Source organism: Sturnira hondurensis, unplaced genomic scaffold, assembly GCF_014824575.4.
Source record: "Sturnira hondurensis isolate 20B ecotype Veracruz unplaced genomic scaffold, ASM1482457v3 Scaffold0004136, whole genome shotgun sequence".
Taxonomy (NCBI): domain Eukaryota; kingdom Metazoa; phylum Chordata; class Mammalia; order Chiroptera; family Phyllostomidae; genus Sturnira; species Sturnira hondurensis.
The window spans coordinates 13086991-13110609 of NW_028076767.1; the positions used below are offsets into that span (position 1 = coordinate 13086991).

Sequence of the window (23619 nt, forward strand, 5' to 3'; positions counted from 1 at the left end):
AAAGCACACGAGTTACTCCGCACGCTGGGTATGCCGCAATTCTGAGGCCCGTCACTGGGAACACAGAATTCCTTCCAGCATGAGCTGTGCCTTCCTCTTGACCATTGACCTTTTTTCTGGCACAAAACCTGACCCACAGGCTGTCCCTCTTCCTCTGCACCTTCATAACCATGCCCTCACTCTCTGGGCAAAGGGGAATGGAAAAACAGCACAGGGTATTCAGCTACTGAGCATGTCTTTGTGATGTAGACTGAACTCTGCATGCTGTCATGGTTAAGTAGCCAGCATACCTTTTTCTAAGAAAAGTGTAAAAGCCTGACTATTTAAAGAGAGAGAAAGAGAAAAGGAGAGAGGGAGGGAGAGACAGAGAGACAGACAGACAGACAGGGAGGGAGGGAGGAAGGGACCCTAGTTGCTCTTAAGATTGTCTCAACCTAGAACCTCACTGGTTCAAAACCATGTTCTTTTTGCCAAAGCACATCTCTGACATTTAAAGTTAATAGCAGTCATTTGGCCAGGATTTTAGAAAACACCACTGGTAAAGGAATAAAATTTGTAAGGGCGATTTCCTGTTCTAGTCCAAAACACCACCTATTTAAAAGGTATTTTTAAGTTTACACTCTACACAGTATTACTGACAAATGCAACAAGACATACATTTGACCACTTTTCCCATTTTCTGTAGCTCTAGGGGCAGTTCCAGGTTTAATAAACCTGCTTAACTGAGGGGAATTTACTTTTGATGTCAGTGTTGCCTGTTCATACATTAGAAACAGATGGCCCAACTACCCTGTAATGGCTTTCCATATTGTGCTTAAACCACCAGACAAAAATTCTTATCCAATGGAATATTGGAAATTTTCCCATCAAACCAGATTCCTAAACTGCAGAAGCCATATAGTAACCTCCCAGTAGGTGGCGCTAGCTGTGCTAGCTACCCTGTTTTCATTTTCTATCTTAAGTAGTCCAATAACTTAGGTCAGAGGTCTTATTCTCCTACTAGGGTTATAAATATTTGAAATGAACCTAGCCCCACATGGCATTCTCAGAAATGTGTATCATACTTCCAACCCAGCTACTTTTCCATTTGTCCAGCCTCTTTCCACATAATTAAGTAGGAAGTACAAGGAGGTAGGCAATGCTGCAAATGTATTTTCAGAGAAATAAAACCTGTTAAAAAAGGGAGAGAAACCTACAGTGAACTTTCTTTGATCTGTATAGGCCCAGACGAAGCCAGGGTGACTCCACTATATTCTGATCTCAACATTGATATAGCTTAGATGACTCTATTTGACCCTAATCCAACACACACAGTATTCACACCCAAAGGCCATACTTAGCCTCTATTCTGCTTGGAACAACCCTACTTTTTCCCTCAATTCTGCCCTTTGAAGGCATATGCTTCCCAGTACGGTTTTTCACAATCGAACTTTCAAAATCCAACTTTCACAATAAAAAGTCCTAGATTTTACAATCTAGGACTTTGGTGTACTCTAGCCTCACAAAGGCTAAAAGCATATATACGCCTCAAAATAAAGTTACTTCTGTGCCACAGGGACACATTAGGGGCAGGAGACAAAATTCTTCAGTCGTTCAAGTGCGGCTCTGCCAGGCCTAGATTTGCAATTCTGTCTGGGTAAGAATTCCATACTTGTTCCAACAAGTCCTGGGGCAACTCTCTCATGGGTGGCACATAACCAGTCTTCGAATCCAACATATGGTTGATATGCGGACCGAGAAACTGGACTCTTATGGCCAGAAGCATACATTTTGATGGAGTAAAAAAAAATTGACTTGAATTTATGTTGGGAAGTGGGTGAAGAACTGGTTTTTGAAGACATGTCAGCAGCCCTCCCACGGAGGCTGTCAGACACACAGTGTGACAGGGAGGGCTGCAGTGCCAACAGTCTCAGGACACCTGGGCTCTGTGCAAGTGTGACAGCCGGTCACCGAGCTCTGGGTTGGCATGTTTCTTCTTCACACTTGGGGAGCCGCAAAACTGTGTTACCTCTCAAGGCCTTTCAAGACTTAATTGAAACGTCTTGTAGTCAAATTTGTTAAAATGTTCGTTTCCTTTACATCACACCAGTCACCTCACCATGGTGCATAGCTCTCAGGCCCTTAATAAGAAAAAAAGTGAAATAAATGGCATGTTGGATAGGCTGGTCTCGATTCTTGATGGTATTTATTCTGCACTGCGCTTTCAGAAACCATTATAGACCCTTTTAGCTTAGAAACCTGAAGTAATTTGGTTACAGAATCTGAATAAACTCTGGTGCATCCCTAATAATGCAAACCTCAGGGAATTTGGATTAAAGTTGAATATACCTGGAAAGTAAAATATTTTTCTAGCTTCTTCCCTTGGGGCCTAACATGATAGTGCTATATTTCAAAGGTCACAATTAGATTTTCTCAGGAACTTACCTAAATATTAATTATTATAAACTACTTTGTGAAATGTGAGACAATTCAATTACTCTAACATTTAGGGACTTCAATACACAGATGCCCTGTGGCCAAGCACATGTCTTTACCCACCAGAGAACACAAAGTGGGGAATAATTGTGACCCTTTTCTACGAGAAATGTTCAGACAGTCATCAGACAGGGGATAAAACAAAGAACAGGAAAAAGATTTAAAATAAACTGACAGGGACCAGAGAGGAGGGGAGAGGGAGATAAGGGAGGAAAGAACGGGAAGGGCCTAGTTGAAGAACAAGTATGAATGACCCACAGACATGGACACCACAGTGAGGACTGACTCTGGGAGCAGGTGGGTGTGGGGCATGGGGCAGGGGACAGCAATGGGGCAAAACTGGGACAACTGTAATAGAACAATAAAAATAATAATAAAAAAATTTAAAAACCACCACAGGGCAAGTAATCTCAATATGCCTAGAGGTAATAACAGACTTAAATTTGGAAAAACTGTTCCATGTTGATAGTGTTTTCACAGTTTTCAGGTTTATCTAGAACCTTTCCAAATACGTTTATAGAGAATCTTAAGAATCATGGCAACCTCAAACTGCTTCAAGGAATCATTACCTTAATGATACCATAAAAGGGAAGTTATTAACTGGAATGGCCAATCTCTATAAATTTCAATTGCCACTGTGTCTCTAGATTGATGTAAAACACTCAATTTGTACCTTCTAGGACCAGTTATCCTCCTTCCTACACTTTAAACATTCTCATATCATAAATTATCTTTTTCTTTTTTACTAATCTCACATCTATTTGTTTTCTGCCATCATTTCCTGGGCATTATTACTCAACAAAGCAAATTAAACTTTTTTTTACATGTTAAATGATAAAAACACAAGTGACAAATGGTACTGTAGATATTCAGGACATCTTCAAGTTTGAATTACTGAACCTACAGGAACAAAGCACGGGCGTTGGTGTACTACAGGACTATCTGCTCAAATGCCGCTGGGAAAGCACACGACACTATTACACATCGTCACCTGGCCTCGTGGCTTTCATTTTTCTATTTCTGTACTGTAACAATTCCCCCAAAGAACCTGACCAGACAGGAGGGGCCAGCTGGTTCATGAGATGTCACCCACTTCAGAACTGTTTGTAGAAATAAAATAGGACCCAATCCTAGGAGCATGTATTTCTATACTAAGTGGTTTTTTGTTTTCAGTAGGTGTTTAAACATTTAAAAATAAGTTGAAAGCTGAAAGCACCAGGAAGGAGGAAGGTAGGCAACTTTCTTCCTCTTCTTGTTGAGTATTGTCCCAGCAGACAGGTAAGCCAAATACTCATTATGGACTGTAACTCACTTTGCTTTCCTTTTAGAGGCTTCCCTTAAGAAAAAAGAAATCTGTTAATAAATGATTAAAAAAAAACAGAACACGGTTAGATTATTAAGACAAGTGTCAGTTACAAAAGTGTAAGCTGAAGTCTTTCTCTATGTAATCTCACCATGTTAAAAGGTATCGATACTTCCACACAGAACCCCGCATTTTTTCGGTCCTTAAGGTACAATTAGACGACAACTATGTGACTGCTCATTATGGGTCAGAAACCATTCGAATCACTTACATGGAAAATCTTCAATAATTCTACAAAGAGGTAACATTACTTGTTTTTACAGCTGTGGAGCCTAAAGATTACAGAGGTTTCAGATATAATAACTTGCCCATCATCACAAGTGAGGAGATAATGAGGTCTAACTGGATGCTCAGTGCCCCATACTTATATTGTAATTTTCCAAAACTCCAAAATTTCTTTTCAATCACCTTTAACACTATATTCTTCCACAAATAATTACTGTTATTGCTCCTACCACTACTTGATTTAAAAGAAAAAAGTACATACTAATTTGTAATAATCTTACTCCAGATATCTGTGATTTTGCAAACATCTTAGTCATAAAGCCAAAATAACTATCATCATCAGTATTAAAGGAAGAACTTCTATAATGCAGGGTGGGACAAAAAGAGGTTTAGTTATTTATACGAAAAATACAATAATTAACAATGTGAGAATAAACTTTTAGGTACTCACAACGATAAACCTACTTTTGCCCCACCATGTACATAAAACCCCAGTTACCAAAGTACTATATACCATAAATAAGCTCCTTAATATTGTTCATTATTTCATCTACCCCTTAACTCTCTTCACAGTGCCCAATACATAACATGTACTGAAATATTTGTCAGCTACACTGAATTAGAACAAACAAATAATCTGGCATAAATTTTACATTCAAACACTATGGAATTTCCAGAAAACAAAGTCTACTTAAATAATTTTGTGATTTGAGGTGGGGGGAAAAGACAAAGCAACAAATGCAGAGCTAGTTGTTCACCAGGTTGAAGTCATCGTTACTGTTACAGTAAAATGTACCGGCTCTCCACCGAAAACCACTGAAAGAGCAAAGTAAGGTAGGTCTGTTAACATTAATGCAAGTTTTTATTCAAGAGATAATAAAAAGAGTTGAATTCTAACAAAGGAAAATTTCACCAGTTACCCACCCCACAATAGAAAGTGGAACTGGGAACCATTTATAACACATAAATAAACTCTGCTTTTCCATTTCTGCGTAAAGCTGTACTCGCTTCTGAGAGAGCCACTTCTTAACTTTTGCTGATAAGGCTTTGTAAATTTTGTTCAGGAACTTTAATAAACCACACACACACACATACACACACACAAATGTAACACACCCTTCAAATAAAGTACGTACCTAGGATTTTTACTCCAGGCTGAGTTTTTACAAGTACCTAGGATCCTGTAACTTAAGACGGCATATTTCTCCATGAATTCAATTTGAATTGCCTTCACTATGTTGACTGCCCATAATTTTTAACAATAATTAGATCAGTGTTTATTATGACTTTATAACTCCCTCAAATTATACTTTAGTATCTAACATGGTAGTTTCAAAAAATAAATACCCAAAGCCTCAGTTTCAAATTTCCTTCAGTGTAAAGCATAAAGTTGATAACAAATATAAAGGACCACCCCCAAAATAAAGTAAATGTGGCTTTCTTCTAAAAATCACTTGTTATACTACCGATCACATTCTGATCTGTAACTCTGGTAAAGAATGTATCTCTTGGTAACAAAACAAGAGTTTAGGATGATCCAGCACTTGGAAAATCTTAATGGCAGTCACCCAATGAAGAGGCTAGTCATTCCTGGAGTCATGATTGCTTACAAATCACTGCTTACAAATCACTCAATCACTGTATTGATCAAGTTTTCGTTGTTTTTTTGGTGGTTATCACTTTAGTTGGCAATATCTGACTTTAAGACAGAGTACATCTCCCACTAAGCTTTATTTTAAATATTACAAAATGTGTGCAGAAGACAGACTCATAGAGGCTATAATGCTGATGTCTTAAGTAACTCACCCATGAAATGGGTGCAGGTTTTTTAGAGGATATCCAAAAACATTTTTGCTCTAGAAATAAATGCCCCTATTTTCAGCGTATTCCCATTCTTCAACAGGAGATTTGAGCAGCTTAACAGTTTTGCTATAAAAACAAACCACTTTTGTTAACAAACCAAAAACATAAATTGGTAAAGAACATAGTTTTCACAGTTAACATTAAATAAAAGTGCAGTAAGTGTTCAAGTAGGGCATGTAGCTTAAAAACTACATGGGAGTATTTGGCATAGGTCATCTTTTAAAGGCTCTCCGAGGGTCCCTGCCATTACTTATTGTGGTAATGACTGTCTGATTATTAGCTGTTCCTGGTAGCTGTGGATTTATAGCTCCCCGGCCATTGCTTCTACCAGCATATGAATATTGACATCCCCTTGGTTCTGGGCCAGGTTGAACCCCATTTCCTAAAAAAGAATATAAAAATTCATCACCATTTTTAGAATATAAAAATTCATCATTCATCTATAGAAGCACACCTATTTGAAGTTGTAACACATGCTACTAATATTTACAAGTAATATTAGGGAAAACAAGTACCTTTATTTTTAAACTACTGGAAAAAACCCAAGGTGGGTTCTAGGTTTTTTTCAAACATATGACTACTGTAAATATATTAATAGGGAGAACAAAGAACAACTTGGGCAACAGAATGAGAAACTGGTTGAGAAGAAAAAAGTATAGATAAGGCACATTATAAGGGAAAAGGAGGGCAAATGGTGTGGGAGTGCCAGTACCTTTGGTTCAAATACGCTGACTAACGTCTCAAAAGAGACAACGTAATTCTAACTTTTTAAAGGAAAAAACAGCAGTTTCCCACAATGTGATGATCACCACTGTGCCAAAACATGGAGCTATCAGTTCAAATAAATGATAACCACCTTAAGTGAACTCTGACCACCAAAGACTTTTCCTCAGTTATTAAGCATAAGAAGTCAAAAAACCTTTAATCCGGCTGTAAAAACCATTAACATGGCATTTGAGGGTATCTGAAGGGAAATGGCGGATCTTTTAAAGAGGCAGCTATCAGAATGTGAACTATTAAGGTACATTATCGGTCTGAAGATAAAAGGCTTTCAGTGTATAACAATAACTAGTAATTCTGCATCTGCTAAAATCACCAGATCACAAATATTTTACAACAATAAATGGAAAAATAACATATCACCAAATCCTAAACTTCTATATTATTAGTTAAGGTTCACTACTGTGTTCCCAGTAGCTGGCCCAAATGTTTAAATATAGAATGTACTCAATAAATAGTTAAAGAGGGCATCTGCTTTCTAAAAAATTAGCTATTTGGGAATTTCCTGTTTACCAGTAGTTAGTTCCCTTTTAGAACTAATTTATGCTTAAAGACAGTATTTTCCTCTACAGCTCTCAAAAAATATTTTTTTCTGATTACAGTTATGCCAAAAAAAAATTTCTTACCCACTGGTCCGAATGTACCTGTACCCATATTACTATTCATGGAATTATTCTTCTGTTCACTATGTGCCTAAAAAAAAATTTTAATTTAATCAAATGAGTATTTTTTTAAAAAATACATTTATGTTATTAATGTTACTATAACATGTTGAACCCATTCCCTTTTTTTAGTTTTTAAAGTTTTCTTAAACAATTTTTAATGGCACATATATTTAATATATGGCATTACAGATACATACTCAGACTCACAAAACATACAGAATAAAAATAACTTCTAATTCTGAGTGTGGCTTTTAGCCTCTGAGTGTGGCTCAGTGGATGGAGAGCCAGCCTTCAAACCAAAAGGTCACCAGTTCGATTCCCAGTCAGGATACATGTCTGCACTGTGGGCCAGAGGCCTCCAAGGGGTATTGGTGTTTCTCTACCTCCCTGTCTTCCTCCCTTCCCCTCTCTCCAAAAATAAATAAATAAAATCTAAAAAAAAAAAAGTAGGTAGAGCCAAGCTATAAAGGGTCCTAATGGCCTCTCTAGAAATTGCTTAACTTAGACGGCAACAGACAGCTTAAAAAAAAAGAAAAATTCCTTTTTTTCAATATACTGTGGGTATGACAGTGTTGGCAACCTCACTATGGAATTACAGTACACAGTCAAAGTTAGCCTAATCATAAAAATAGACTATACATTTAAATTAATTACCCCTTTGTTTTGCTGTCCTCGATAATCTGGGTTAGGTTCACTGAAATTTGGCACTTCTGAATAAACCATACAAAACCTGAAAGAAAATAAAAGACAAGTTAAATGACTTCTGAAATAAAATACTCAACCTCTCTTTATATAACAAGCACGACTTATAGGAATGACAAATTTAGGTGTCAAATGAATTAACCGAAAAACAACATGCCAACTAACTCTATTCATTTATAACAGAAACTTCCTAAATGCTTATGTTCCATTAAAGCATCAAATATTTGATTGTCTACAATGTATGAAACATTCTATTTCGTATTTTAATTCTTTTGTACCGCAAAAATATACCATGCCAAAGATCAAAGACACAGAAACACATTTGTCCTGTTTCCCCCATAGGCTGATGCCACTGAACCATATTTAGGGTTCCAGAGTGGTTTTTCCAGCAGTGGTGATGGATTAGCACGGATCCATTCACACACTCTCATCCGGTCCCTCACTGTGGACCACTCACTGTGAATCTGCAAAGATAATCATTGAAGGTTAAGACTGGATTCTGCAGACATGAATAAAGACAAGTGGCTTTCAAATGACAGTTTATCCCAATGACTCTTATAAATTGACTATGGCATATATTAACATTCACACAAGTTCCTCATCCCACAAGAAATTAGAACTAGTGTTGGTAACTGCCAGACTGACCCTGATAAAGTGAAGTAACTAAGAACGGAGAAGCAGTGGTTCTTCACGTAACTGATTCTATTACTACGAATACTTCTCCATACATGACGGTGAGAACACGATCCTAATCTTTCAGTAATACTGATATCAAGCTCTTTCATAACGCATTGTTCTAACACACAGGTGGCAAATACAAGGTCCTCGGGCCATATCTGGCCCTCCACCTTGTTTTATCTGGCCCGGCACCTTGTTTCTACCCAGCAGCAACGCTGACTCCTTGCCCCTAGTTAAGGAGTAGTTACATTGATACAGTCCTAAAATTACATTCAGCCCTTTGAAAGCAACTGCGAGGCTGATGTGGCCCCTCATGAAAATGAACTTGACACCCCTACTCCAGTACTACTCTAAATGCAAACATAAAACATAAGTGAATCACAATTTTCCTTCTAGAAAAGGCAGTGTTACCAGTTTCGGATCTTTAAAAGCTAGCAAGATTGTTTATTTTTCCACACAAACTATCCTATCCTTGAATTAAGGAAGAATTTTCCTTTATTGATTGATTGGATAATTGACTGACTGACTGGGTGCCACTGTGGCTTCTATCTTTAAATATCCTCTAAATTGATGGGCATGAAGTAAGTGTCCAAGCATTAACCAAGTGGAATAGACTAACAATTTGCCTTAGTGCCCACGTCAGACTTTACGAGTATACCACAAATGTCTAGGCTAACATCTATGCTGAATTACCCTTATACCGCTAGAGAGGATGGTTCCTCGAAGTCAGGGTGGAGATTGCCAAGGTAGTAAGTAGCACATGGAAGCGTGCAAAGCCTGTACAGTACCTAGACTGTGGATAAAATACAGGACTTCATTTGTCATTGCTACACATCCTTTTACCACGAGTACATAGTCACCCATAAACAGAAGAAAAGACAATTTAAACTCATGGCTAAAACCCATAGTTACTTTATCTGGCAATTCACTAGAAGACAGAACCTACTTCAAACAGCACCTGAAAAGTGCACATTACCAAAGCCTACAGGAGTGGTCCCACTGGGGCTTGTCTCAGGTGCAGATTCTTAATGCTCTTTGCCAGGAAACACTAACATGCTCAGCCACAGAAAGCAGTATTGATAGCAGTTCAACTAATACATACAGGGAAAGTATTTTTAAATCCAAATTGCTGAAGGCATTCTGTCTACAGTCAAAAACAAACCAAGAAAAAGATTTATCGTTTATACTTACCAGTTTTTTAGTACACATTATTTGTAACTTATTCAATTATACAAAATGTATTTAACACTTACTCCCCAATTTTTTGAAGTTCTCCACCCCTCCCAGTATAAAGTGTCAGACAGCCTTTCCACATGGATGCATACCTAGAAAGAAAAGAAACATTAGTTTTACAGAAACATTAGTTTTATATTCTACTTAAATCAAGTAAATCTTTATTTTTTGTATTGGGTGCAGATGGGGATCAAACCCTGTGTCTACCATAGCAAATCAAATACAATTAATTAGTCTAACTTTGGTTAACTTGTTACTTACTAATGAATGATACAAAGAAAACTCTACAGCCAAATTTTGACATGATCACCTAAACTGTAACTAACTCTAGAAAACAGAAGGTCTTTTTTGCAAAGTGAGCATCACTATGTCTAAAGGGCACATTTTTAGTCAGTTAACAAAGGGAGAACTTACAAGTGCAGGGATTCAAGCAGAAATTATTTTTCAATCACAGGATATATATAAAATCAAAACCCTAGTGTTTATTTTTATATTCATTTACTTGATCTAGTCAGATTTCATATAATTGTTTTTCCTTTGCTTCCATAAAACACACAGGGTTCCCAAGCTACGGAAAATGTGGTAGAATTTAATCAAGGGGCTAAAACAGCTAAGATCACCAATCTTTCACCCATCTGGCTCTCCAAATTTGCCATTTTTAACACTAACTTGGCTGAACAGTTATTTACTCTTAACAATTTTGAATGCACACAGCATCATTAGATGAACTAATCCTATGTATAAATCTAAAAAAATGTAAATTAATCAATATTATAAAAATTAGCCCAAGGTTTGGTTTTCAGTAGTTCTTTCTACAATTACTAACGGTAACTTCATTTCTTAGAGTAAATTATAACCAAATACTGTTTAAGTCTAGTGATAGTTTTTACTATAGATAATAGATAGTAAAAATCTTTTATCTATAAATAGATAAAAATAGATAGATAATAGACAATATCTCTTACTATAGATAATAAAAATCTTTTAGTTCCATATTATATCTTTTACTATAGATAAGAAAAATCTTCTAGTTTCACATTACATATTTCTATTTAGTACAGTTTATTAAAGACTCACTTCATCAATCTTATGTTAGTTAGATAAAGTGACTTAGGAGACAGTGCACTGGTATTTCACCATAGTAAAACCTGATGCATGTTTTGAGAAAAATACTTAAAGTTACCACAATTAAAACACTGAACTTCCACTTGTTTCAGGAATGAGATTGACATTTGCAGGGTTTTCTGATAAACACATCAGTATTCAAATTACTATTATCTAGATGCATATCTTTCTTCAAAAGCCACTTAGATTCAACTAGAATTTAAGGGTCTTACAGTGGGCCAGACTCTGCTGGATGTGTTACTTTAGTAAGTAAGGTATAATTATTCCCATTTCATAGAAGGGAAAGTTGATGAAGTGTGAGAACTTCAAGGTCACATTGAAGTTAGGAAATACTAGTTTCTTTTTTTGAATTTTTCTTAAAAATTATACTCCTTGGTAGCCATCTTCCTTAAAATCATATAGCTACTATATACCTAGAGTTTAGTTTTCCACAATTTTTTGGCTGAACACATCTATGTATTTTTTCTGACGACAAACTATGAGATATTTGAAAGGAGATGCTGTTTACAGTATATAAAATACTTTAAATCACCTGAGAAGATACTTTGGCAGCTAAAACAACTTTAATTATGCTAATCCTCACCACACCCTCTCAGGTAGGAATTCTCTTTTGGTAAGTTAAAGATGTGGAAGTTTAGAAGACACAATTAGTGTTCTTAATGAGTCAAGTGTATGAGAATAAAATGTCTAAGTCCTGACTCCTACTTCCTTCTTTGATGATACTCTGCCTCACTTCCTGAGGATGTAAGGCCTGCAAGATATTATCAAAGGGTTCCTACACTGAGTTATCCAACACATCTCTCAATCTCCACTCATTTTTCCTAGTTATGGCCAATAAATTAATACAATTCTATCGACCATAAACCTTCCAAAATCTATTTTGAAGACCCTTTTCAGACCTTTTATCTTCCTAAATAAAGATTTGGTAAATTTTTAAAGGCAGTCTAATTACCAAAAAACAACAAAGACTGTGCTAATTTTTAAAAGCCAATCTTCCAAGTAACTTTTTTGGATGAAGATATAGATGTCTTTCTGTCGAACATTTTCTGCATATCATTTTGGTTTTCATACTATATTGATCTTACAGCAGCAGGCACAAAAAATCATTTTTGAGAACGTGCCTTGCAGATTAAACTTCCCCTCTAAATAAAATATGCACAAGTGAAATATTGACAGGTTTTCAAAAGTCATTAAAAGGGAGAAAAAACTGACGACTATATTACATTAAGTAATATATGAAAAAGACAAAATACTGACTGTTAATAGCATCAATCTACTTTAGACTCAATAATCTCGAAACAGTATTTAAAATCTAGCCTGGAAACTAAGGAGGGTGGCGGGGGTCGATTCCTGGCTGAAACTGACTGCTTAAAAAAAAAAAAAAAACTTTATTGATTGGGCGAAGGGGGCGGGGCGAAGAAGGGGTTTAGGGAAGGAGAGGGAAGGAACACCCATTTGTTATCCGACCAATGACCGGGGATACAACCCTTAAACTTGGCTATCCCGACCTTGCTCTAACCAACTGAACTACCAGGCCAGAGTTTTGAAGTGACTGCTTTTAAAGGCAAGGCCGCTACATCCCAACGCTGTCCACCACCCGAAATTAATATCAGAGTCTCAAAACTCTTTGGGAGTGGCCCACAGAATAGACGTGGAACTTTAGAACTTGCCAAAGTCTTGGACGTCAGTCAGCCAATCCTGATTCCACACACTGCACCTCAGAAAGCACTCTCCCCCATCCCCCGCTTTTACGCAAACCTACCCTCTGGTTAACCGAATAATATCCCCTGGTTGTATGAGACCTCCGATTTCATCCCACACGGAAATAGTGATGCTGCCCGTTTTATCGGCCACTTTGCATGATCTCACTTCATGGCCGTCTTTGGTTTTGGTCACGCGTCCTGTGAAGATTTAAAAACCAAAAGAGGAGATGGGGTGTATTAGTTAATGCGGACTTCCAGAAAGGCTCGGTAACTCCTGCTCTGAGATCTAAGCGCATCTGAAAGGTGGGAAGAAGCCGAGCCCCAGGTTCTCACCCCAATATCCAAGCCCTGGGTGGGGTGGGGTGAGGGGGCACCAGTACCACGTGGGCGGGGGAGGGGAAAGGAAGGGAGGAGGAGGGAGATCCCTCAGCTCGCGGCGGCTGCGCCCTTCCCTCCTGCCCCGCGAGGCACAGGGGCGGCCGGAAGGGCGGTGGAATGGGCTGCGGGCCCCACTTACCTATCTCCAGGACAATAAAGACGACATTTAAGTTTTTCAATCCGGGCTTAATATCTTTTATAAAAAGTGGTGGGTCGTGGACCCCATTCATATTGAGGCAGGTGCGGTTACGGCTGCGGAGACTCGGGTGAAAAGGGAGCGGGACAAAGCTTCCCACCCTCCCGGGCCAGGGACCAGGGCAGAGGGGCGACCTTGGGCGTGGGTGGCAAGAGAAGGGGCAGAAAGCGATTAGTCAGGGACCAAAGAAACCAGCCCAGGTGGCTGAGCCTTAAAAAAAATAAAATTAAAATTAAAAAATAAAGCGCTCAGAACTTTAAAAGGAAAAAAGACGAACCACTGCGCACACCAACCCCGCTCCCAACGGGGGACAGGAAGGCAAGCGTGCGAACTGCCCCCTTCTTTGGATAAAAGGCAGAAAAAAAGACAGCGAGGGGACGCCTCTGCCCTGAGTCCCGCTCACATACACAGGGGCGCGCGCCCAGTCCGTCCCGGGATCTGGGAAGGGACCGCCTGTCACAGCGAACCGGGAGCACGGAGTAAGCTTCAGCGCACCCACTGTCCCAAACAGCGACTGCCGAATGCGCCCGCGCGCTGGCTGAACCTTCCTGATGCCCCTCCCCCTTATGACGTCATGTGGCGTCGGCACGCCCCTTTCCCGGCGGACCAGCCAAGGGGGTTGGGAAGCGGTGAGTACAGGTTAGAGACGCCCGCAAACCACTTGGCTCCTCCCCCTCTGTCAGCGTGGGCCCCGCCCCCTCAGCCTTCCAATCGGCTTTGGTCACAGCCCCGCCCTGTTCCTGCTTCCGTAGTTGCGCATAACGTCCGCTTTGCCCTGCCTAGTCTTCCTTCTCTGTGCTTCTACCACGGGCTGTCAATCTCGGGTTTTCTTGTCTGTTTTTTTTCTCCCCGAGTTCAGTCCTCTACCTAGGTGCATTAGTCCCGCAGTCACCGGGAGTGGTTGTGTTTAGGACTGAGTGGGCAGTCAAAAAGTGCGCTGTCCACTGACTGGTCGGGTTGAAGGAGAAAGGAAGGGATGGGTCTTTAGCTGCCAGTCTGGAATGTTAGGACCAGAGGGAACTAGGAGATCAATTCAACCACCTCATTTAAGCCATCTTTAAATTGAAGTCCGGAAAGATGAGGTAGGGTCACCCAGCTACTTGTAAGCAAGCAGGACTTCAGAAAAAGTCTTCTGACCTGGTCTCGCACTTTTCACTCTGTAATAATCAGGCAGATAGACAAGGCGTTAAGTTCCTTTGTGATCTTATTTTTCATACCCCTGCCCTCTCAAGTTACACGCATTTGCTTTTCTTCTCTACACTTTTTTTAATGGCTAATTTTTAGAGCAGTTTTAGGTTCACAGAAATATGTAGATGCGGGGCCAGATTTCCTATATACTCCAGAGCACCACATATACCTAGTCTCCCCCCATTACCAATATCCCCCACCAGCCTGGTACATGTGTTACAGCTGATGAGCCGACACTAACACATAGCCATCACCCAAAGTCCAGCATTATAGTGTGCAGAGTAGTTTCACTGCCCCCAAAATATGTATGCCACCTGTTTTCCTTTCCCCTAACTCCTGGCAACCACTGATCTTTTTATTGTCTTCATAGTTTTGACTTTTCCAGAATGTCATGTAATTGGAATTATACAATATGTAGCCTTTGCAGATTGGCTTCCTTCACTTAGCGGTAATAGGCATTTAAATTTCCTTCATGCCTTTTCATGAGCTATGAAGCCAAGAACTTCTTTTCATATATCAAAATAGTCATATAACAGCATGGGAAACCCTGAAACATTATAACCTAAGATGGTGGGGAGGGAAATGAATAAAGTTTTCTTTATGTCATGTAGTGAAAAGGGCATGGCTTGAGAAATAAACCTGGGTTCAAAGTGTTTACTAGTTGTGTGACCTTTAGACATTTGATTAAGATTTCTAGTTTAATCCTCTGGACAAAAGAAGAATGTCTTCCTTAGAGGATTACACGGGTTATAAATAAATTATTCAACTATTGCCTAACAAATTCTAGACATTTGGTAAGTACTTTTCCCCTACCTATTTTTATTATTTAAAAAAAAGAAAAGAAAAACTACAGCTTAAACCGGTTACTTAATCTTTTCATCCATCCTGTTTTGACTGCTGATTTTTATCTCCGTTTTACAGACAATGAAACTCACCAGAGACTGCACAGCTAGAGATGGCCAAACTGGGTTTTGAATCTAGGCAGTCTTGACCCCAGAGCCCTCCATCCTAAAGGTAATCTTTAGACTTAAATTGTAGTGGTGAAACTACAAAAGTCAAAAGCACACTGAAGAAATAAAGCATTAGCAGTAAGGTATATCTTGTAGGGCTTTAACCTAATTAACTATTTTTGATGGTAACAGAAATGAAGAATGTTATAGAATTTTCATGGCAGAAGCCTCAATTTTTTCTTGATTCTTTCTGAATATGTTTAAATGAACCACCGCTTCCCAAATCTCTGCAAATAAATGGCATAGATATATTAATGCCTGAGATTTATACATTTGAAGCTTGTTTCAAAATCACATCAGCAGGAGGGTCAAGACAATATTAAGGAAGCAGAAGCTTCCATTTCATGATCAAATGTGGCCAGAGGGCCAAATTGATGGACATTGAAGTAATGCTGGAAAGTGGTATGAAATAATATTAAAAACGTGCTTTCAACATCAAATAAAAAAATAACAAAGTCCTAAATTTGGCAGAACAAAATTCAACCTTAGGACTCCCAAAGTCCTAATCAGAAGTTCTAATTCTACCATGATTATCTGACTTGATACTTCAGTTGGATTTTTCCCCAAAGCTATATTCTTCAACATGGGCAAAAAATTTTTTGTAATTTTCATAGAAGCAATATTTAAATCAGACCTTGGTTTGGCAAGATCTTTAAAAGATTAACAGTGGACAGAAAACTAATTAAGAATGTTGAGCAGAATTGTGCCAATAGTTTGGCCACGATTGTGGCCTCAGCCATTTGTTCTCAGAAGGGGCCTTAGGTAGGGCTGTTCAGACCAATTTTATTGACATTTATAAAGAAAAACAACGCAGTTATGAAACCAAGCCCCACAAAAGCAGAAACTGGTGCTCAGAAGAGCAGCCCAGCCCTCCCCTTCCCCGCACAGGACAGAAGCAGAGCCAAACATCTACTTCCTTCCCTGCTAACTAGCAGTTCTCAGAAAGGAAATGGCAACCAAGTGCTTTCTCATTTACCAAAACTAAAGACATCCTAGAGAAATGAGATGGTGTAGGCAATGCATAAACTCTTCAACCCAGGCCACATGAACTACCCCCAAATCACTCCTCAGGGGCAGTAGTTAATAAAAGTAAAAAGGGAATGTCCAGAAGAAGAACTGTTGCCACTCAGATAAGCTTTCCTAATATTACCATTTAGTGAAGATAACAAAGAAATCTATCATTTGTCCCAGCCAGTTAGGTCATAATGGTTATATTGCTGATTCTTTACTATATTCACAAGATGGTCTGCTTCCTTCTAAGACTTGTTCTTCAGGCCTCCTCATTTTCATAGCCCAGACATAAATTTATTCCAAGATGATGAGAGGTTTATGCTCAGAGACTCAACACCATTACTGCATGTAAATAAAATATTGCTTAATGAGACCCAGTACAACGTTGGAGGGCATCCATTAGAATCTTGAACAGAAGGTTCCAGTTATCTGGGTCCTCACAGACAAAGGTTTTCCTGTAATTATTCCTTCTTACCACTCACTACCTATGGTTACTCCAGGTTCTGGTTTCTGAGATCACAAAGTTCATTTTCACTTTCTTTGCACTATGCATCAATTTAAAACTATTACAAAATAAATAAAACAGGTACCATTTGTTACATCTCATGTGGTGAAATTAACAATAAAAAAATATCAAGAACTACAGTGTTTTCACAAAATAAAGATAGTGCACTTTCTAGCAACTGGCAAGGTATTATAAAAAGGTCTTTTCTTAATATTCTTAAAAATATTTAATCAAAAGACTCATAAGTAATGTTTAGTAATTTTCCAACAACAGTCACACAAACCATCCCTATAATGATAAGTATTAACACACAAAGAGCATTTGCTATGTGCTAGGCATTTTACAGATAAGCTCATTATACTTACTAATATATTATTTAATAATAATTAATATATGTGAAATGGATTTTCTTATAGTAATTTATGCAGCTAGAATTTAATATTGACTGTTACATAAAATAACATTTTTTACAAAACAGGTTATTTGTCCTAAAAAACACATTTTTGGAGTTAAGTGAGTGATTCAATTTTTAAGGATTTGTAGCTTACAGAGATAAGTGCAATAACATTTCATCTGATCTCTAATGTCTCTGTATAGGGACAATGAAATTGAATAATTTTGTAGTTTCTTTTGGGCAGAAATGCACCCCTAAATGAGTTAATTCAACTCAGCTGTATTATCTTTTTAATGATAAAGTGAAGAACTGTGCCTTCTGTTCTAAAAAGTTCTTTTCAAGTACACCATACGTAAATAGCTGCATGAGTTTATTGTTTATTCAGCTGAAGAAAAACAAGATATTGACAACTGAACTAACTCAAAATTAATGAAACAAAATTATTCCTTTATTGGTGAAACATGTGTCTAATTAGAGTATCCCTCATAGTCCTCATATTTAAAGGGATATTGGAGAAAAAAGTACAAATAGAGCACGAGAAGGGTTCTGTAGGATCACAGGCTTATTTCATATTTTATGTCTAAATGCTTCAGAAAGGGTCACTCACTACTACTTTCTGATGTTCCCCAGTGTACTATGTTGCTATAGACTGAATGTTTGTGTCCCCCTACCAAATCATATGTCAAAATTGAGTCCCCAACGTGATGGGATTCAGAGGTATTTGGGGCCTTTGAGTGGTACTTAGATATCACACATGCACACCTACACATATACCAGTGAATCACCATGAAAAAACAGCAAATACTTCCTACAAACCCATAAATGAGAGCGTTTCTCACATGAGCATAGAATGTCTCAGTTGGAAGTATGTTTATAGATAATGTACTCTAACCCCTTCATTTTGTGTATGAAAAAAATACAGGCTCAGAGATGTGAATAAGATTGCTACCTACAGCCCCTAATGAATTAATGGATCTCAGTAATAATCATCAGAGGCTGCTGATATGACAAGAAGGGACAACCAGTCCAAATCAATTAAGTCAGAGTCTCTGAAGCTGAAACTCATGCATCAATATATTTTGAAACCCTTCAGAGAAGTACAATGTGCAACCAACTCTGAGAATGACAGGTTAGAAGAAACCTTTTTCACATAGTTTTCCTTGTTTTCTACATACCTACTCGTACTTTGGAATAACATTTTATTTATATTAGCCTGGGAAACTCTGCAATAAGATAAGTTTCTAGAAGTGAACTTACTGTGCATGTAGTTAAGACTTCTGATACGTATTGTAAAATTACACTTCAGAAATTTTGAAGAGATTCACACTGCCATTTGTCCTTTGTGTAGTTATTAAATTCATTAATTTATTCAACAAAATTTTATTGAGCAACTACTGTGTGCCAACACTAGGACTGCATAAGTAAAAAAATAAGACAAATGAAAATCCCTGGACTCCCAGTCAAGACAGAGGCATGGGTAGACATGCTTTTCCTCTTCGTGCAACCATAGAAAGAACTACAACCAGAATTCGAAAAGAAGTACTACCCAGAACCATCAGAAAATTGAGCTGTATGAAAGTCCAACGATTAAGGATTTAAAGAAGACACATTCACCCAAATGCGCAGGAGAGGTGGAGTCACGGAAAAAAAACTGAGAGGCTCCACTTGTATGGTGGGGTAAAGCTGCAGCAGAGGTGGTGGTGGAATGGAGGGTCCCATATTCACATATGGTGGTAAACAATTGGGAGGGATACCCCGGGAGTGAGCGATCCCAGCCCCAGACCAGACTGCAGAGTCCAGGGTTCCAACAACAGGAAGATAAACCCCCATTACCTCTGGCTGTAAAAACCAGTGAGTGTTGGGGCAGTGGAAGAAGCTGCCAGATTTTCACCACTTAAAGGGTGCGCATAGTCTTACAACATGCAAACCCCAGGGCAGCATCCAGAAAGGTGCAAATCACATACAGGAAGTGAATGAAGTGACTGGAAATGGGGTGAACAATGCCGGACCTGCAGAGGCCAGACAGTGGCACTGTCCCCTCTCTGGCTCTGGCCCCCAAGTGGAGCTGCGGAGTGATGAAGTGGGTTGCCCTGCCCTGGAAATTACCCAAGGCTTTGTCCCACACAATTGACAGGTGCCTTTGCTGTATACAGGCCATGCTGCTATGACAGGGAGTAAAAGCAGCTCTACCTAATACACAGAAACACACACAGTGTGGCTGCCAAACTGAGAAGGCAAAGAAATGCGGCCCAAATGAAAGAACAGAACAAAACACCAGAAAAAGAATTAAACAAAATAGAGATAGCCAAGCTGTCAGGTGCCCAAAGGAAGGTGATAAGGATGTTCAGAGAACTCACTGAGTGTGTGTGTGTGTGGGGGGGGGGGGGGGGGAGAAATGAAGGCTACACAAAGTGAAATGAAGAAATATGTACAGGGAACCAAAAGAAAAGGGAGGGAAGCTGGGATTCAAATCAATCATTTGGAACATAATGAAGAAATAAACAGTCTACCAGACAAGAAAGAAGAAACAAGAATTCAAAAAAACAAGGAGAGGCTTAGGAAACTCTGGGACAACTTTAAATGTACCAACAGCTGAATCATAGGAGTGCCATAAGGAGAAGAGGAAGAGCAAGAAATTGAGAACTTGTTTGAAAAAAAGTGAAAGAAAACTTCCCTAATTTGGTGAAGAAAATAGACATGCAAGTTCAGGAAGCACAGAGAGTCCCAAACAAGTTAGACCCAAACTGGGCCACACCAAGATGCATCCTAATTAAAATGCCAAAGGTTAAAGTTCAAGAGAATATCTTAAAAGCAGCAAGGGAAAAGCAGAGGGTTACCTACAAAGGAGTTCTCATAAGACCGTCAGCTGATTTCTCAAAAGAAACTTTGCCAGCAAGAAGGAACTGGCAAGAAGTTTTCAGAGTGATGAAATGTGCTCAGAATCTGGATCAATTTTGAAGATGGAACCAACACATTATCTGGTTTGAAGTGGAGTATGTGAAAATGAGATAAATCAAATATGACTTCTAGATTTTGGGTCCAAATAACTAGGTGATGGAGTTGTCATTCACTGGAATACAGGAAACTAGAAGTGGGGAAGTTTGGGAGGATTTGGAAAGATTCTTTGAGAGATGATCTCAGGAGGGTCATTTAGACATAAAAAACAGTGAAGCAGAAAGAACACAGTAAGGAGAGTGGTTTGCTAAATGCACCAGGTGCTGGGAGGTGGGGGTGTTTGTTTATGTTGTGTCAAAATGCTGCTGATAGATCAAGTGAAATAAAACTGAGGGTTGATTATTGAATTTAGCAAAAATGAGGGCCAGTGGTGACCTTGACAAACAAAACCAGTTACAATGGAGTTGGTTGGGGGTGAAAGCCTGAGTGGATTGAGTTAAAGAGAGAATGGAAGTCAAGGAATTGGAAATGTCAAAGCAAGTATATGTAGCTCCTTCTAAGGTAAGTGCTGCAAAGGAGAGCATAAAAATGGGCTGTAACTTGAGGAAAAAGTGGCATGAAAGAGGTTTTCTTAAGATGTGAAAAATAATATCAAGATTTTAGGTTGAAGTCAATGGTTCATTACAAACAGAAAATAATGGGAGCTTCTGGAAACACATCATTGACTTTGAGTGGGGGGGGGGGCAGGGTGAGAGCAAGTGCCCTGGGATCATGGACATTTCCTCTGTAACAGGAGGGGAGTTGCTAGTGGATGGGATGATACCGTGGTGTGAGCATGTGAAAATTCTCCTCTGATTGCTGCTGTTTTCCGAGTGAATTAAGTTCATCAGTTCAGAGTGTGGATAGAGAGGAGATGCTGAAAGTTTGCAGTGTGAGAAGAGGGTATGAAATAGTTATCAGGGAACATGGGAGAGTGAGTGAACTAAGGAAAAGTATTACAGTTTTAGAACAGGGGCAAAGTCTCACCTGAAGGCAATGAATAGTAAATTTAAAGTTAAACTAGCACACATGGTTTTGTATTTTTTCTTCAGACACATTCATGTATGACCATTTAAGTACAGACTACACTGAGAATTGGACCCAACCTGTACTGGAGTTTTGACAAGCAACAGAGACACTGTTTTTTGCAACATATGTCCTAAAAAATCTTTCTTAGTTTATAATTTGCCTTTTCATTTTATCTGTATTTTTTAACTACAGAAACTTTATATTTTTATATGGTCAAACCTATTACCTTTCCCTATGCATTCTTCCATTGCTTTTTTGCTTGAAGGAGACATCCCTCATAAAACAATGATAGAAAGTTTCATCTATATTTTCTCCAAATTTTTATGGTTGAATTTTTAACACTTTAATCTATTTATATGTATGCTAGGATACAAAGCTCTAATGAAATATTCATCCAAAAGTTCTTCTGTTGCCCACATTATTAAAAAACAATTCCTTACCCTTAGATTTGTAATTTCTTTAAAATATGGTATCTTATTATTTTCTTATATTTTGTAGGCTCTATTTTCAGTTTATCTCTTCTAGGCCATTGATTTTATCTGTCTGTTCTCAGTACTTAAGATGCTTTAACTATTATAGATTTATAATTGTTCAGCATATGATTAGGCAAATACCAACCTTCAGCCCCCCTTTTAATAAACCTCTTTAACTATTATTGTTTCCTTATTTTTCTAGAAAATTTTGTCATGATTCAAAACAGACCTTGCTTAGGGTATGTCTGGAATTTAAAGAAACCTAAAAATTAAAGTGGAAAATACTAATTTCTTTATGATCCACATTTTCCAGTTATGAACCATGCTGTGGTCCTTTATTCTTTTAAATCTTACTGAACTGGTTACTCATTTACTTTTTATACACTTGAAATTCCTCTGAAATGCAGTTTTGCTTTGATTTTGATTTTGAATGATTCCTCAATTAAATTCCCAGAAAGAAAAGCAGAAGGTAACTTTCCAATACTTTACATAACCAAAAATGTCTCATTTTTTTCTCACATATATATGGTAGTTTGGGTAGGTGTAGAAACTTTATATTGTAATCCTTTTCTCTTAATATGTGTCACTAAGACCCATGGATGCAATGTTCCTTGAAACACTACTATAAGAAAAAAATAGGAAACAACCCAAATGTTAAAAAACAAAAGATGTATTAAATAAGTTACTGTATCATTACTAGAGAAGTCTATAGATGATTTTTTTTAAATAAGGGAAATATGTACAAATGATGTGTTGTGGAATTGTATACCTGAAACCTGTATAATTTTGTTAACCTTGTCACCCTAGTAAATTCAATTTTAAGTAAACAAATAAAGGAAATAAATATTCACTGATAAGGAAACAAGTCCATGTGAAAAATGGAGACTGCATAACAATATGTGTACCATGATTAGATTTTTGAAAAATAAAACCCTACATGGATATAATATTATGGTATATCTATTTTTTTACCTATATATCTGAAAGAATATGTACTAAGTATTAACAAATAACTATAGAAATTAAGATGAATGAATAGGGGAGGAAGAACTTTCACTTTCATATACTCTAAATTATTTGAAGGTTTAGAATTATGTCTTATTAGCAACTAACAGGTATATAGTTTTATAACCAAGGTACACATTTGCTTCACCTTCTTCCATGACTTTATAACACTGTTAACTACACTCCCTCCTGTATAAACCCTGTGTTAGGTGCCTCTTCTAAGTATTCCCACGACACACGGTACTTATTCTAATTATAGAACTTTTCATTTTAATTTATAATAGCCTATGTCTATTTTTTAAAGTAGAATGAAAAGTCAAGTACTTTCCCTAGTTCATCATTTTATGTTATACCTCAAAAAGTACCTGTTCAATAACTATTAGTTGAAAGTGTGTGATTTGAAATAGAATGTGTATTATCTAGTTCTTTGGCAAGTGAAAGGGGCAGTGTTCAGAAGGTAGTAAAGGGAAGTGATATAGGCAGAGTGGAAAGTCCTCAGGGTGAGCTGTGTTCATTGGCTGAGCAACCAAATCACCATGAGAATGGCTCCTTCAACTGTAACCTAAGTAGGTCAAAGGAAATAAGGCAAAGACTTGTGGGAGGAGCTATGCAAGTGTGCTAAGAAGGTAACAGGTCTTCTCCAATGGGGGCATTCCACACTTTTGTAGAAGAATATTGTGTAAA

At 38.1% G+C, this 23619-nt stretch overlaps 1 protein-coding gene across 2 annotated transcripts; it reads right to left on the bottom strand.

Moving 5' to 3' along the window:
- Positions 1–4901: 4901 nt before the first annotated feature.
- NABP1 (nucleic acid binding protein 1) lies at positions 4902–13902 on the bottom strand. 2 transcript variants are annotated; one of them, XM_037043731.1, is made up of 6 exons: positions 13794–13902; positions 12872–13010; positions 10005–10076; positions 8026–8101; positions 7333–7399; positions 4902–6308 (listed from the first exon to the last, which is right to left on the bottom strand). In XM_037043731.1, exons 3-6 carry the CDS (start codon positions 10064–10066, stop codon positions 6139–6141), a joined length of 375 nt encoding a protein of 124 aa, XP_036899626.1. In that variant the 5' UTR covers positions 10067–10076; positions 12872–13010; positions 13794–13902; the 3' UTR covers positions 4902–6138. The 2 variants fall into 2 exon arrangements, with proteins under 2 accessions (XP_036899626.1, XP_036899625.1); XM_037043730.1 differs by having other exon boundaries at positions 13330–13902.
- Positions 13903–23619: the final 9717 nt, after the last annotated feature.

Bases quoted from the DNA above. Each gene is read 5' to 3' on its own strand.
- NABP1 (XM_037043730.1), bottom strand. From the start codon at position 13,420: ATGAATGGGGTCCACGACCCACCACTTTTTATAAAAGATATTAAGCCC. The intron at 10,077-12,871 runs GTAGGTTTGCGT...TTTTCTTTCTAG, and splicing joins ATTATTCGGTTAACCAGAGG to GTATGCATCCATGTGGAAAG. The intron at 6,309-7,332 runs GTAAGAAATTTT...ATTCTTTTTTAG, and splicing joins AGGTACATTCGGACCAGTGG to GAAATGGGGTTCAACCTGGC.